Raw genomic sequence first — 15,811 nt, forward strand, 5'->3', positions numbered from 1 at the left:
AAAGACCATTAAATTTCTCAGAATAGAAAAAAAATTAACCAAATCTGCCATTCAATCCTAGCCAGATGTCGTGAGAATCCGTCCACCGTTGATCTCATCCTGGAACTGTTACTGGAACTGGAACCAAACTATAGTTGCAACCAGCAAAGTTTTTAGAATTCTGTCTGACTTCACAATCCATTGCGTCAGAAACCTAATGCTTACTGCTCGTCAGTTGGATTTCTGTTTCAACAACATCACATAACGTGTCATCATTTCGTCACTCGCCCCACACCAAATAAATAAATTAATTAAAGAAACAAACAAGTACGTACGTAATAATAATGAAATAATAGTAATCACTTCAAAGCACCCATTCTGGTTCCTAATAATCGATTAATGATTCGATTTAATGAAATAATAGTCATCACTGCTAGCGGGCTGGCGGCTAGTGTATTTAATTTTTTTTTAACATATTTAATCATTTAAAAAAATATAAATTTATTAATAATTATTTTCTTAATTAATTAATAAATAAATTAAATTAAATTAATCAAACAGTAAGTATGAAAGGTAAGTTTAAAGGGTTTCACTAACATTTTTCAATTATAAATAGATAAATTCCACGTATTTTATTTGTAAAATAATGAATTAAATAATGAAAAATGTAAACTAAAAAAATATATATATTGGGTGGCTTCCAATTCCATATTGTTTTTTCTTTTTGACCGACTATTTCAATTTCCTTTTTAAAAAAATATATATTTTTGAGGATAAGCATTTCACTGAGATATCGTAACTTCTATTTTGTATTATTATACGAGATGATGACTTTCATTGCTTTCATGTTCCATCATTCAATGTACGTTTTCCTTCGACTTGGTCCACTTTTACCTTTAATCATATGTGCAAAACTTGGTCCCCCATTATCTCTCTCTCTCTCTCTCTCTCTCTCTCTCTCTCCACCATTGGCATCGACCTTTCCTCTCTTCTCTTCCCATTGCCGTGAGAATCTATCTCATGGATGAGCCAGCTCCAGTAATGAAGGATGTAGATGAGGAACAACAGTTACAGCAGCAATCATCATCTCCGGGAGTGCCTCTTCATCCCCAAGCTAACGCAAAAGCAGACTCCTACACTGCTTTCTTTGGGAAGCATAGGATGACAGCTGCCATATCCAATCTCCACAACCAAATCAACATGATCCAGGTCATCCATTCACCAGCTTCTTTCAAAATCATCCTACTGATGTTATCATTACAATTGTCTTCTTCTTCTTTTTCTGTGGAAACGCAAAATAATTAGACGAAGTCTAAAAATAAAAAGGTTGTGATGCAGGAAGAGCTGGAGCAACTCGAGACTTTAGGCAATTCTTCGATTGTATGCAAAGAGTAAGTTTACTCGATGAAGATTTTCTTCACTCTTGTGCTCACCATTTTATTTTTAGAAATCATAATTACTGATCATTTTCGAATCCTCGACACAGATTTATTTCAAGCATCGACTCCGTCCGCGATCCGCTGCTTCCGTCGTAAGAAATTAACCATTGTCGTCGTCTTCGTTGCCGTTGCAATTAATTACTAAGGTAAGGTTGTTTACTGTTACTTGTTGTAACGAAAGGGTGCATGGGTTGATGCAGGACCGTGGGTCCAGCAGATGTCAGCTGGGATCGTTGGTTCCGAGGAGCCCACAACTCCCGAAATCACAAACGCTGGATCTAAAGCTATTACCAGTTTCCTTCTCGAGCATGCTAAAGTATCAAAAGCATTGAAGTAGGCAGGGAATCGGAGAGAGAGGGAAAAAGAGGGTGAGTTTTGTCGTTTTTCTTTGCTTTCTATCCTCACTTTTTCGTTATTTTGGTGGGTGGGGGGATTGGTTGAGATGTCGGGTGCATTTCCTTTGGCCACGTTTCTGCTTGTCAAAATGCTACGAAGCTTTAAACTTTCATGTCATAATTCGGGTAGTTGCCCTCTACTTTTATGCAATTTCTGGTAGCTTGTGCTTTCCAAGATATCGTCGTAGAAATTATGCCTCTTTGGCCCCAAAACGCAACGTCGTTATTATCCTTTCTTCTTCCTTTTTTTTATTTTATTTTATTTTATTTATATATATATAAAAAAAAATGGTTAGGTTCTATTTCCTTTTTGGAGGAATAGAAGGATATATAGACAATAATGCTAGAACTCGCCTAATCAAAAACCTACTTCCATGAACGAAAGCTCTTTCTGCATTAATCCTCACTTACAATTTTAGCTTGTCCAATATATTCCATACTAAAAAAAAGAGTAAAATCAGTGTTGAGAGAGAGAGAGAGAGAGAGAGAGAGATCAGTAACATTTGACGCTTAAGATATACATTAATGCCACATGAGAGATCAGCCAATCCTTCACATAGACACCAAAACATGTATAAAGGACCGTTAAAGCCACGACATTGACAAGGTTAGGCAGGCTGAAGCCAGCAACATCCACGTGAGCATCGAACTAAACCCAATACGGTTAGGACCCAAAAACACGAGTTTGAAAAAGCAAAATCTAAGGCCCGAACTTGTTAAGAATCCATGCATGTAGAATGGCTTATAACAAAATCCAGTATTTAATCACAGGAAAAAAATACCCTTACAGTCAATCTTAATATGACACTAATAATTACCAGCAATTAGGACTGCCAGTCGATGCAGGACTGACGGTTTCAATTAGGCGTTCTCACGGGCAACTTATGCCTGATCAAGCTTTCTTGGTTCCTGAGAATCTCTGTCAGTCCTGCATCGACTTCATCAACGATTTTTCTTTTCTTTTTAACTACTGTTGCAACCTACAAATATCAAAAAGCTGATCGATACATTATGAGAAGCACAGAATAAGAAAAAAAAACTTTTTTCTTCTATCCATATCATATGGCATCATATGAAACTAATTATTTTTCTCTTGCTCGGTAGATTTTTGAGACCAGAAAAGATTCACAACTGGCAGTCATATGCTTACTCATTACAATAAGCTAGCAAATCACGGGGGCAAATTATGGGAAGCATTAGAGTTTGCAGCCATACCATGTTTTAGATATATAATACGCTCCATCCACACAGTTCCCTTGATCTGCCTTATTTGCAATTTGCTTCATTATTGTTCTTATATCCCTATAGCTATCACCAAACACCACAGTTCAAGTTCCATCAACAAGGCCAAGGCAATCCATGTAGTAGTCATCATTGGCCAGTGTAGGACCCCCATTATGCTGAACTTACAATCCTTTAGTACATCCCAAAGAAAATCAATTATGTCAAAGGAATCAGTAGCATTAAGCAGACAGGAATGCATATAAGCATACCTAGAATCAATGTATGAAGAGGATACAAGTAAGAGACAGAAAGCCTGAACCAGATGAAGATGGCTTATGCAAAAATAAAATGATTTCGCTCCATCTTTATGGGATGTAAAAATATGCAAGAGAAAATGGTACTCCACCCCAGTTTTTATGTTAATTGTTTCTTCTCCCAAAGCAAAATGTTGCCATCATTCTTTCTCATCTTTCTAGAGCTGCCACTTCCTCGTGTATATTTGGCCACACATACCCTATATTATATTAACTTATTATATTATTGCAAAGACAATCATATATCTAAGATAACACATCGCACTTTTTTTTTGGCTAGATGATGAGAACACATCGCATTTAATGGTATATATCTAAACTACAAAAATAGCTTATTGCTGTTTACTCATAGATAGATGAGCTTTGCTACACAACCTCCACCACACTCCACATTCCACACTTTTTAAAATTTTTTAAATTTTTAATATTTTTTTAAATTTTTTTTTGAGTTTATTCTTTTTAAATTATTTTAAATTTTTTATTCATTATTTATATAATAAATATTTAATAAAAAAAATAATAAAAATTAAAAATAATATAGAGTGTGGAGGTTATATGAATAGTAGGAGGTTGAGTAGATTTTTTGTAGATAAAAAGCTATACATGCTTTGGTGTACCTCAATATTTCAGAAGTCATATCAACACTATCCTCTTGTCTGTATCTTTTGTTTTTGCTTCGCGTAGTTGGTCGGCTCATCTTACGAACCTGATTGACCCTGCAAAAAATAAAAATTTCAAATTGAAAACCACTGTTTTGCATAGTAAAGTTAAAATGAAAAATGAAATGAGAGAGAAATAGTGGATACATGCGAGAGACGAGAGAAAGGCGAAAGAAACCTCTGCTTCTTTTATCTTGGTTTTTTTTGTTTTGGGTGGGGGGGAGTTTAAAACTGGAACCAAGAGAGAGTCAAGCCTGGAGTTCGATGATGCAAATGGAATGATTCGATTGCCGGGGGCCTGGAGTTTCACCGACGAATGAAATTGCAGGAAACCTTTCATTTTCTTGGTATTTTGTTTGGGTGTTGGGAATGAAAATAAAATTAGATGCGAACATTATTCCGGGAAAAAAAAAAAAGGAAAGGTCGAACAGTCCCTTGGGGAAGAAGGGAGGGGTCAGAGTCAGAGACAGAGAGACAGTCAAGACTCTTGGGATCGTTTGTTTGGACTGACTTCAGGGAGAGAGAGAAAGGGGCTCAGCGTCATTACGAGACTTTTACATCGTACCAGCATTCTGATATGATTTTACAGATATGCTTAAATGCTCACAATACTATTAAAACAGGTGAGCCAAATCTTCCAGAGTCTTCTATGCTTGCTGCGTATTCTTTTCTTTGGGTCGAGTTCGTGAAAGTGTATTGTATTTGCTAATTGCTAACACTAAGATTTAGATGGACCAATGGAATAATGGGATTAGGATTTTTAACAGGAGCTCTAGATCTTGTCGCATACATGGGTACTAAGAAACCTCCTCCAAACAAAGGAAGAAACGTGTTGTCATCCACTGGAGACACAAAGGTCTAAAGACGGACCAGATGACTTCCACATTTTTGTTGTACGTAGCATCTGATTTTTAGCGGATTAATCGGGCTTCACTGATTCTGCACAGCCCCCAAATCATGCAATTGTTGGAAGATTTTGTGAAAAGTAGTGCAAACGATTTCGATGATTACAACCAAAACTAGTAATTACGTATTAAATCTTAAAAAAGTATAAAAAAATGTTTCTTGGTGAGACCCCCTAATTAGATATAGCTCCATGATCCATCCCAACACTGGCTTTCAACTACCTACCTGCTCGGAGGTTTCCCTTTCGATTATTTCCTCAATCTCTGAACCAGCTCTTACAGGGCTGGCAGTTGTCAGACCACTGTCGCTCGTAGAAGGACTGGGATCGTTGATTACATCATCACTGCCCCCTGTTCTGAGGGAGCCGATATTGAGGGTATTGGACCCGGAAACATGCTCCTCCTCGGACTGTTTTGGCCTGTTTAGAGCATGACAATGTGGGCAGTAATAGGTAATGAATGGGAAATCCTCCTTCCTGGCAAGTCCTGTAAAAAATACATGAATTCGATTTCTCTGTGCCAACCACATTCTGCAGACAAAACAGCTAACAAAGGGAGATGTGCATGTCTGTGCAGGTGTGCATGATCAAGTAACTCTGATTTGGTTCTACGATTAAAAGGAGTATATATCTGTAAGAAAATATATGGGACGCAGGCCTCTCACCATTGTGCATATGGCAGTTGCCACAAATGAGTGCATAGGATTGAGTTGGATCCTCACCCACAAGTAATGCTGCAATTCGAGCAATCCATCCTCCATCCTGTGTGGCTGATTCCTGAGGATAACTATGGCTAACTACCAGGTGATTATGCTCGGAAGTCTGCGGACCCTCAGTTCCCTCAGAACGAGGTGTTTCCTCATCAGAATGATGCAATGAAGTGCCACCTGAACTGTTGGAACTGGTGTGCACTTGTTTCCGATTTCGAAGCCCACCAGTTTGCACAAATTCAGCATCATTGCTTTTCCCTGTTGGAGCATTAAGCCTTGACTCATCTTCCACATACAACTTCAGGCCCGAATCTGCACCTAACTTAGATGCAAGAACAGTTGCAGCAGCTGCCTTTGCTGCTGGGTCAGGGTCATATCTCTGAACAGAAAAAATAAATAAAAAGTAATGCGGGAGCAGGTATAATATGAAAGTATGTGGATACTGAAAAGAAAACAGGTGATATGACCCTCAATCCAGTCCTCGTACCAAATATGTCTGCAAATCTTAGGCCTCGTTTTGATTATATAGATGAGATGAGATGAAAGTGAATAAAATATTATTTTTTAATATTATTTTTATTTTGAAATTTAAAAAAATTAAATTGTTTATTATATTTGTGTGGGAGTTTAAGAAAGTTGTAATAATGAGATAAGATAGTTTATGTAACCAAATGAGGCCCTTCACATATTCAACTCCCGAATTAAAGAAAGGAAAATTGTGTACCAAGGCTAACTCTTCAAGCTTCGCATTTTTTATTATAAAATTCAAAGGCCTATAGGAACTCAGTTCCAGGTGCAAAGAATGAAGAAAGCAACATAACAACATGACAAGCTTCCAAATCACAACCTGAATAAGCTGCTGAGTAGTGTAATAATTTGTCCTCTCTTTAAGCTCATCAATTTTTGCCTGCCTTTCAGCCCGAAGTCTTTCCAGAGTTTTCTGGTCCATCCTATCACCTATCCAATTACAGGTAAAATATCATCACATTAATATGCCACCTCGATTTAAGGTTGGCGCAAGTTTTGAGATAGAAATCAATACCCTTTGCAACACAATTTACATAGCACTGTGAAAGAGAGAGATAGACAGAGGGATGTCTACACAAGAGTTCTTTAGTAGTATATAGGACTGACATATGTGTAGAGGTGTATGTTGGAGTCATTAATGAGAAGTGAAATCTTAGGCAGATATACAGAGATTTGCATCAGCCGAATCCAAAACATTGATCCAAAATGAGTAAAAAGCAGAACCACTATCAACTTGTTTTGATAAGTAACAGAACTACTACCAACTTATGAGAAAATAATTTAGAAAATTCAAATCCCCAAAAAAGAAAGGGACTACTGAGGATGCGCAAATGGTAAAGAACTTTTGGAACTAGGAAGCACTGATAACCTTGGTTTCCTAAGCTACAGGCCATATGAATTTCTAATTAAAAAGTTAAGAACCATTAACTATGGTTCCAAAAGTAGGCATTTAAACCAAAGATCAGGCCCAGCATAATAAACAAAGTACTATTGTCACCTTAAAGAAGGACATTACAGGAAGACAATTCAAGCCAATATTGAGGAGTGTGCCCTCCAGGGAGAGTATATAGACCTCCACGAGGTGTCTCATATAAATCCTCCATTTAAGGAAAGTCTGAAATAACTGTGAAGTCTTATGATCACTCAGAAGGTCATATTTGACTAAAGGTTGGAAAAATACACCCATTCATAGTGTCCTTCCCAAGTTCGTGACCACTATCTCTATTTACTATTCTAGTTTCCCTGCAGAGGTAACAGAAAAGGCAACACGGCTTTAGACATGGGAAAGATAAACAAAGTAAGTATCACTTGTAGCAAAGGGGTCCCATAAAGACGAATTAGGCACAGAGAAGTCCCTTGTGGCTGCAAGGTGTTGAAGGACAAATGAATTATGAACACAAAGATTTTAGCATGTACAATAAGCATGGAACATACAAATTTTAAGAAATCAAGTTGGAAATGAAGTTTGAGAAGCTCACACATCCTTATGAAGCTTATAAATGCTGAATAAGCAACAAAAGATAAACCAGGCAAAAGAAACATTGGCAAGACACTGAACGCCCTCATCTTCCAGTTCAAGTCCATTGATCTTGTTGTCATTATAGCATAACTAACAGCAACAACCTGAAAAAGGGACAATAAAAAGGGAATGAAAAGGAGGCAATTATCATGCTAGAAGAATTTTTGACATGCAACATTATAATCCATACATTTTTTTGAGGTAAGTTTTGTTATCGATCAACAAGGAGTATACGAGGTATACAACAACCGTGTGTATAGGTTCCTATTCCGTTCAGGAATAGTCATATTCACATCCGCACGCAGCTATATACATATTCCTTATTCGTATCCAACCTTCATGGATTGAAGCTGAGCGACAACTTTTCAAACATAGCAACGCGCGAAGGAAATTTTTGCAACCATAAGGAAAATTCACATCTCTTATACACCGAAGAAAAAGAACGCACTCGCTATCCGAAGTTATTAGCAATTGGTACTGCAATCATGAATGTCTGCCAATCATAATAAAAACTACTATTTTTTTTCGCCAGGTTCTTAGTCCTCTTACGTCCCAAACACAAAGGCTTCTAGTGCAATAGATGTTACAAAGCAATGATTGAACTAGAAGGGACCGATTTAATATCAGAACAAGTAACAACAGATCAAAGAGTACCTCAAGAATGACAGAGAATATGATAAGATTACGGGTCATCCGCCTCCAAGTCCGGGATCTCCGCTTCGTTCTGTTGAGAACAGCGGCTTCTTCCTTAGAAATGTACTGCAGTCTCTTCTCGAAATCATCACCATGTAGTCTAAAGATTCCCTTCCAAACGCGAGAAAGAAGTCCCCGCTGCTTCTTCTTCCCAACCTCATTATTATTATTATTAGTCGTCGTAGCAGCACCGCCAGCCGCAGACTCCTTTTCAACTTCCCCAATCCCTTTGTCCTCCACCATTTCCTTCCTCCCCTAATAGACATCACAAGAAAACAAATTAAACCCCCATAAGAGAGAATATCGACACGAAGAAGTTAGTATCAACACATAGTTATGTAGAGGCACTCTTCTTCTTGATCAAATATAAAATAATCGTGAAAAATACAAGTTAAACCATTGTAATATTGAAATTACAGGTTGAATTGTGACAGAATCTTTGAGCGAATGATATTATACAATGCGAGAAGCGAGAATAACAGCGTATCTAATTAATTAGAAAAAGAAGCAGCAGCAGCTTCATGCACCGCGGACAGAGAGAAAGAGAAAGTCAGATCACATCGGATCTAGAAAACAACAGAAACAAGTCGAAGAAGAAACCTTCGTAAGTAATCGTCGATCTAAGAAGCTTCGATCAGTCAGTCAATCCACGAATCCACCTCCTTCGCTTCTTCTGCTTCCGATCTCTCTCAGACACACACGAACAGAGAAAAGGATGAAAATGAGGAAGGAACTCCGTGTGCGCAACGCAACGCCTCGATCAAGCAAAAGGCAGAGGCCGGTGGGATTGTACGGACAGAGAATCTACGATGGAGTACGTAGGGAAGAGAGAGGTTGGGGGAGGGGGGAGCAATGTGAAATTCAGAGGATGCGTTTAGCATGACACGGGGCGACGATCTTCGAACTTACGAAAAAGACTTTAATCGGTACTCATAATAGTCGGTACGATACTTTAATCCGACTCTAGCTCCCACATTGAAAGGATGAGAGGGGAAAGAAGCAAAGGCTTTCTATAAAATTGAAAGCAAGCCTCAAGTTTAAGCATACCTTTCTCGGCCTTTTGGCTAAGATCAAGTGTAGTATCTGTTCTTATCAGTTTAATATCTGATACGTGGTCCATCGGATCACACGATATTAAATTAATTTTTTCAGGGGAAAGGCCCATCACTGTAGCTTGCTACTGGGGTCTTTGCGCGTCGCCCATGCGTTGCACTATTGTACGGGCTTGGCGCACCCCACCCAATCCCAGTTAAAATATTTAGCAGGCCACAGAACGGGGCCATGGAAAACACGATATACACTACAAAGCGGTTGGGGTATTAAAATATAAAAAATTTACTCAATCTCTTACTATTCACACAATTTTTACATTTTACATTATTTTTAATTTTTATTATTTTTTTTATTAAATATTTATTATATGAATAAAAAATTTGAAATAATTTAAAAAGAATAAACTTAAAAAAAAAAAATTTAAAAAAATATTAAAAATTTAAAAAATTTAAAAAAGTGTAAAGTGTGGTAGAGATTGTGTAACAAAGCTCATTAAAATATTGTAGTTGTTACGAGACTCTCAAAAAAAAATATTTTTTATGTTAAATTCCTTAAAAACATGGACGCTGTTTACATTTATTTTGATATTAGCTTTCTACTCATTATCTCTTCACATCAGATTTTTTTTTTTACTTAATTTTTTTGGTTTATTCTTTTTTAATTTATTGATTTTCACTGCCTTATATAACACATTTAAGGCAGTGAAAGAAAAACTGTTATACACGTGATGGGCCTTTAAGGCAGGCCAGTTTAATTGCGCCTCTGGAAAACAAATAGAGCCCTTCCCAAGCCTTATCTTGACATCTATGTACGTTTAACCTCACTCTGACCGCTGTATCTGAATTCCAGTGCTCCTATCTTCGGTTCAGGTGGCTCAAACACAACTCGTCCATTTATCATCAAGAGCCGTCAGTGTCCCTGTCCATGTAAATTTGAAGATAGAAATTCAGCACAAACATCTATTTTATATAAGACATTCACTTCTTTTTTGTCAAAGTGAATATCCAGACTTTAATAGAGCAAGATCCTCTGCCTAAATTCAGACATGCGCACTATGGTGCAAGAGCATGGTTTTTTCATTGCATGCAATAAAATTGTTGATGGCATTACCTGTCGAAGAGAGCTCCCCATCCAGAAACCCAAAAGCAGAAAAGGAGACCTTGATCCTGACAGTTTCAGGTGCTTCAACAACCTGTATCATTTCCTTGTAGCCACCCCCAGGTGATGTTGGAACTGAGCAGTAAACGACATCCCACTCTGAAAAGAACTTATATTATCAACCCATAACAGAATAGACAATAATTAACAACTTAGAAGTTAAGTGACAGCAAGGTGCAAAGAAGCAAAACTCCCAAGTAGCTTGACTGACAGGGAGGGTACCCTGTTAATGATGGCCACAAAACAAAAGATTGTACCATTATTTAGTCAAAAGAATTTAGGACATTTTGACATCTCCAGTCACTAATTGCAAATACCAGGTAGGAGAAAACATCTACAAGCTGGTCCAAACTTCCTGTTTAGGCAGCATTGTACATATCTCATGCACCTTGTCGATGGGTGAAGACCAATAGAAACGTAATGGAATGGTTAATTGTTTTAAGATTGATAAGTTACAGAAGCATCCAATAGCTCTTGAACTCACAACGTGGCCCTCGATCCTATTTCTTTTAAATCAAAGAAGATGCCATTCAGCTGGAGTTCATTGCATGAAACAAGATACATTGTCTCAAAAGTATTGGCAATATTATCATGAAACTTATTTTATCAACTAAATAGTTTTATTGGAAAGAAAAAAGAAAAGAAAGCTAATCTAATATATGAAGAAAAAGAGGATCCAACCCAGTATGCATGAAGACTTGAAGCTCTAGGAATCAATCAGATGGTTGAGGAGAAATACAGGTTTTATTTTTACCACCAAATATGAGAGGACATTTCACAGGCTCATTAACGCCAATATTTCTGCAATTCTTTGACCACTGCAGCTACCTCTTTATGTTCTTCATTTTTCAGCAAAACTCCTCAATCTGTTTGTGTGACCTAATTCAGAGATATAATAACTTATGTTTCAATAGCTGTTGGGTATTTATAAACCATGGGTAGGAGACCACCACAATACAAGTCAAGTCTGAAGCCTACCTTACTTCTACCACATTGACAATTTAAAGACATACAACACAACATAGATAACTGAGTATTAATTATCTGCCATGATATGCTTATTTGCCATGTTACCCAAGTCTTCCTTTAGAACTGATAATCCCATTTTCGATAATTGCTTCCATGGTTATACCCACGCACGTCAACTCCTCTTCAATGTTCATGTTATTCGCATACTTCGTGTACGAATTATGTGTTCTGTGGGAACTAATATAAGTGATCAAAATAACATCACTATCTGTGATCAGGAATCAGGATCAACCAAACTCTCACAAGTGGCAGAAATGTCAACAGATTTCCTCTATTTCTTCGCACAACCCACACCAACCACATTCCACTCCTTTGAACACTATAATTTTGACAAAATAGACATCTATGAGAATTTCAGGGAGGTTATGTTATTCAGGATTAAAATTAAAATTACTCAAATATCCCTGTATGGTAACATAAGGATCTACCAATTCACTCAACAAATTGGTTAGTCGTTAATCATGCAATTATTTAATAACCAAACAAACAATAATATAAAATAAATTAATTGCATAACACCAAGATTGGTAACGAAGTGAAATCCTTTAAAGAACTCTTTAAAGATAAAACGTTACAGGGCAGTCAAACCCATAAAAGAAAAGTCAATTTTATCATTTGAAAATCAAGTACAAGTAAGTCTCAATTACAAAACCTTTTTCAATTGACTCTCTTACTTGACACGACAAACGACCTGTTTGCCTCTACCTTAGTGCAGCCAGAATCTCTGACGATCTTCAAACATTGACTTTTCTCTTGAAACTCTAGCTGCTGAATCGCGATCACTCAATCTCCAACATGGAGCACAATTACACTTGATGACAGAAAAATAACTAGAAAATTCTTTCTCACACTAAGCACTTGGAATGGCACTCCAAAATCTCCAAGGACGAAATCTCTACAGTTCCTAATCAATAGGACAATTTAAATATATTTCTGAAAGCAGTTTCCAAGTCACAGTAAAACTCTGCTGACGGATTCTGACACCTGGAACTTATCTTCTCAACAGTAGCAATTTCCCATTTAGACTCATCTTTGGAAAAGATCAAAACTCTTGGAACTTGAATTCTACTGTTTTGACTTATCTAAAACACTTCCTAACAACCTCTAAATAAAATCAAAATAACTTAAGATAAACTCAAAGTGTTTTACATTCATCCAAATTAGAAAATCGAACATAAAATAAAGTCTATTATCTTAGTCACCTAGTGCTATACAAATTTATCAACTTAGTCACCTAATCCTAGCCAAACTCTTGCATCTACACAAATAGATGTTATGGACGTGTTTCGTAGCTCCTCCCACACGATCACCTACAACCAAAGAGAGACAGGTCTTGGCGGTTCGTGGGAACGTCTACGATGCCTAAGTCAGTATAATATGGCTATTTCCTTAGTGTGAAAAAGATAATCTCATGGTCATGCCTGGACGATATAAATAGAGCTTATGACATCTTCTATTTGACGTGATAACCGCCTAATCCTTCATTTTTCAAGTCATGAGATATGGAAACTTCACTTACTAAGGATAACATACTGATAACCTCTCTCCCGAGGTTTCTGGGGTGGTTATCCTCTCTGTGGATCTGTATGTCGAGGTTCAAGGTTCATGGGCCAGGCTATTGTCTGGGCCCATGACACGGCCCAAGAGGCCGAGAGGGGGAGAAAGGATTAAAGCCCTTCAATAGACATCCCATATCAGCTGGAGTATGTATCATCCAGTTTCTTTGAGTGTCTAGGAAGAAGGACTCGAGGCTTCCTCAGTCGAAATGGTTCTTGATAAATTCAAACCCTCAAATTTGCATGCACATGAGTCCAAATAATTTCATATACAAATAAGATTGGAAACCACTATCAACTGTCCTCAATAACTTCCATTCCTCTACTATTTGCTTGGGAAAAATTCTTGTATACTACATTTTATTATAAAAGAGCCACCTGGGACAAATGTTAGCCTGCCATACCTTATACAATGACCCAAACGATAAAATTCGTTAGATTTCAGCAATATTCCAGCCACAATACTTGAAATTTTACCGGCAGCAATGTTAAACATAAAACCGGCTCTGATTCTCGCTTTCTTCATTTGGGTACAAAGAAAGTTTAGGAACATAAAAAAACAATATAAAAATCACAGACTGAGAAAATGGAAATGGAAATACCTAGGAGAGGATAGACGCAACAAGATCATCGGGACCGGTCCGCACCTCCGGGTTGGAGACCGACACAGAGGCCGAAATTCTCAACGTTTTGCGGTGGCGGTGTCGATAAGGAAATGAAACTAAAGGAGGTGGGTTGGAGGGAAGTGAGCAAGACTTTAGAAGTTTAGGTTTTGAATGCTTGACGCCTCCGAATGAGGATGGTAATAGAGTTGAAGAGAAACTTGCAGGCAAGAGGTTCCAGATTTTTTCGTACGTAGGCATTGAAATCGACAAGAGGACCCACCGGCGATTGAAATACTGTAATTTATTTTGCCATGTAGTCAAACCTGACTTTTTGCCTTATCTCGTGGATTTTGGTCGTTTACATCGATTTCGTACACGGATTTTTGAATAATAACGAATAACGATATTCATGAATCATTTTAGCTCTTATAATTTATAATGCATGATATGATATATTTTAATTACTTAAATCACAAAATCTTAGAGCAATATAAGTATTTTGATAATTTATTTACCTATTTTTATTTTATTTTATAGCGCTTATTAATTTTTATGTTTTGATTTGAATGATGAAAAAATTAAGAGATATTTTTTTAATTTAAAAGATGTTTGGATTAATGGAAGGAAAAATATTCCTAAAATTTGTAAGATGGGGAGTAGGTTATTTTTCCAGGGATCACACACGTATATATTCCTCTAAGCCTCCATTTTAGTTTTTAATGCTTCGAAAGAGAATTGCCGATAGTCTTTTCATCTAAGATTTTTATGTAATTTTTAGATAAATAATTTTTTTTTCTCTAAATACATAAAAAATTAATTATTTTCTAATTTATTTTAGGTGAAAACTTTGTATTAAGAGTTTGCTAACTTCGATTGAATGAAGTAAAATAAAGACATTAATAATATGAAAAAATCTTCTTGTAAGCGAGTTTACATATTAAATTACATACCAATACTAACATGTAAGACATTCTTTTAATAAAATGGTGCGAATTAAAGACTAAAATAATTTTCGTGAGATAAAATACCTTATTCTTTTCTTAAATTTTTATTTTTATTTTTATTTTCAATAAAAAAAAATCCAGCGTCGTACGACGGTTTGGTGCTACCTAGCAAAGCTCAGTAATATAAAGGCCTCCCAAATGATGCAGTATCCAAATTGTTTTATTCATTTTCTATTTTATTCAATTTTTTATTTTTTAAATAAAGTCAGAATTATTTTAAATCAACTAATTAAAGTTTTTAGATTAAAAATAAATTCAATCTCAATTTAGTCAAGAAAAATATAAATTTACAACCCTATTTTAAATATATATGTTAATGTCAAAACTCGTAAAACAAGTCAGAATGAGAGAAATAGTTATTCTTAGCTCACAGTGGTGACCTGAACCTCGATCAATGTCGTCTGAAACCCACGATGTTGGTCCACAACAATGGTATGGTGCCAACAAGTACATCCATAGTAGTGAATAGAAAATAAATACGGATAATGTAAATAGAGATGAAGACACACAAATTTACGTAGTTCAACACAAGACTTATGTCCACGGATCGTTTGGAGAGCAAATTTACTATAATATGAGTGTTTTATACTCTCTCATGATTTCTCATTTCTCTATGTATAATGAAAGTCGAATACCTCTTTTCTGGATAATATAATATCTTAGAACTTTTGTTCTGAGGTTTAAGATGACCTATGTGTTCTCATTATGATTACCCATTGTCCCTCAGATCTCAGATCCCTTCTATTGTGACCCTGTCAATGATAGGTGAGGAAATCAATTTTATGTCACTTATACTTTGCATGTCTGACTTGCTTTCCTCTAATTTAATCTCTCTCTTTTATCATCACTTCCTTTTTTTTATCACTTGCTTTTCTTTGTCCTCTCATTGTATTTTCTTTCTCTCTCTTTCTTTTTCCTGGCCTTATCAATTTTCTCTCATCTTCTTTAGCTCCCCGACGAGGATTTGGACTTAATGGATATTGATCTGGGCCTAGTGTATTTACCCTCTAACAAGATAGTAGTAATGTAAAATTAATATTAT

At 36.5% G+C, this 15,811-nt stretch overlaps 2 protein-coding genes, 1 non-coding gene and 1 pseudogene across 5 annotated transcripts; 2 read left to right on the forward strand and 2 right to left on the reverse strand.

Moving 5' to 3' along the window:
* The first annotated feature begins 827 nt into the window (after nt 1-827).
* On the forward strand, nt 828-1,990 carry LOC108985495 (guanine nucleotide-binding protein subunit gamma 2-like). Its single transcript, XM_018957810.2, has 4 exons — nt 828-1,188; nt 1,318-1,370; nt 1,466-1,510; nt 1,619-1,990. The coding sequence occupies exons 1-4, from the start codon at nt 1,000-1,002 to the stop codon at nt 1,698-1,700; spliced, it is 369 nt and encodes a 122-aa protein (XP_018813355.1). The 5' UTR covers nt 828-999; the 3' UTR covers nt 1,701-1,990.
* An 857-nt stretch (nt 1,991-2,847) lies between these two features.
* On the reverse strand, nt 2,848-9,344 carry LOC108985494 (uncharacterized protein At2g24330-like). 3 transcript variants are annotated; one of them, XM_035693232.1, is made up of 8 exons: nt 8,965-9,344; nt 8,326-8,619; nt 7,631-7,775; nt 6,472-6,581; nt 5,580-6,003; nt 5,142-5,401; nt 3,969-4,067; nt 2,848-3,227 (listed from the first exon to the last, which is right to left on the reverse strand). In XM_035693232.1, exons 2-7 carry the CDS (start codon nt 8,605-8,607, stop codon nt 4,050-4,052), a joined length of 1,239 nt encoding a protein of 412 aa, XP_035549125.1. In that variant the 5' UTR covers nt 8,608-8,619; nt 8,965-9,344; the 3' UTR covers nt 2,848-3,227; nt 3,969-4,049. The 3 variants fall into 3 exon arrangements, with proteins under 3 accessions (XP_035549125.1, XP_035549126.1, XP_035549127.1); XM_035693233.1 differs by lacking the exon at nt 2,848-3,227 and adding an exon at nt 3,273-3,551; XM_035693234.1 differs by lacking the exon at nt 2,848-3,227 and adding an exon at nt 3,273-3,551 and having other exon boundaries at nt 4,158-5,401.
* A 63-nt stretch (nt 9,345-9,407) lies between these two features.
* LOC118349334 lies at nt 9,408-9,603 on the forward strand. Its single transcript, XR_004802307.1, has one exon. It is a non-coding gene; the product is annotated as a U2 spliceosomal RNA (small nuclear RNA).
* Nucleotides 9,604-10,068: 465 nt separating this feature from the next.
* Nucleotides 10,069-14,023, reverse strand: LOC118349277 (annotated as a pseudogene).
* Between the last annotated feature and the right edge of the window lie 1,788 nt (nt 14,024-15,811).

This window comes from Juglans regia, chromosome 8, assembly GCF_001411555.2.
Source record: "Juglans regia cultivar Chandler chromosome 8, Walnut 2.0, whole genome shotgun sequence".
Taxonomy (NCBI): Eukaryota; Viridiplantae; Streptophyta; class Magnoliopsida; order Fagales; family Juglandaceae; genus Juglans; species Juglans regia.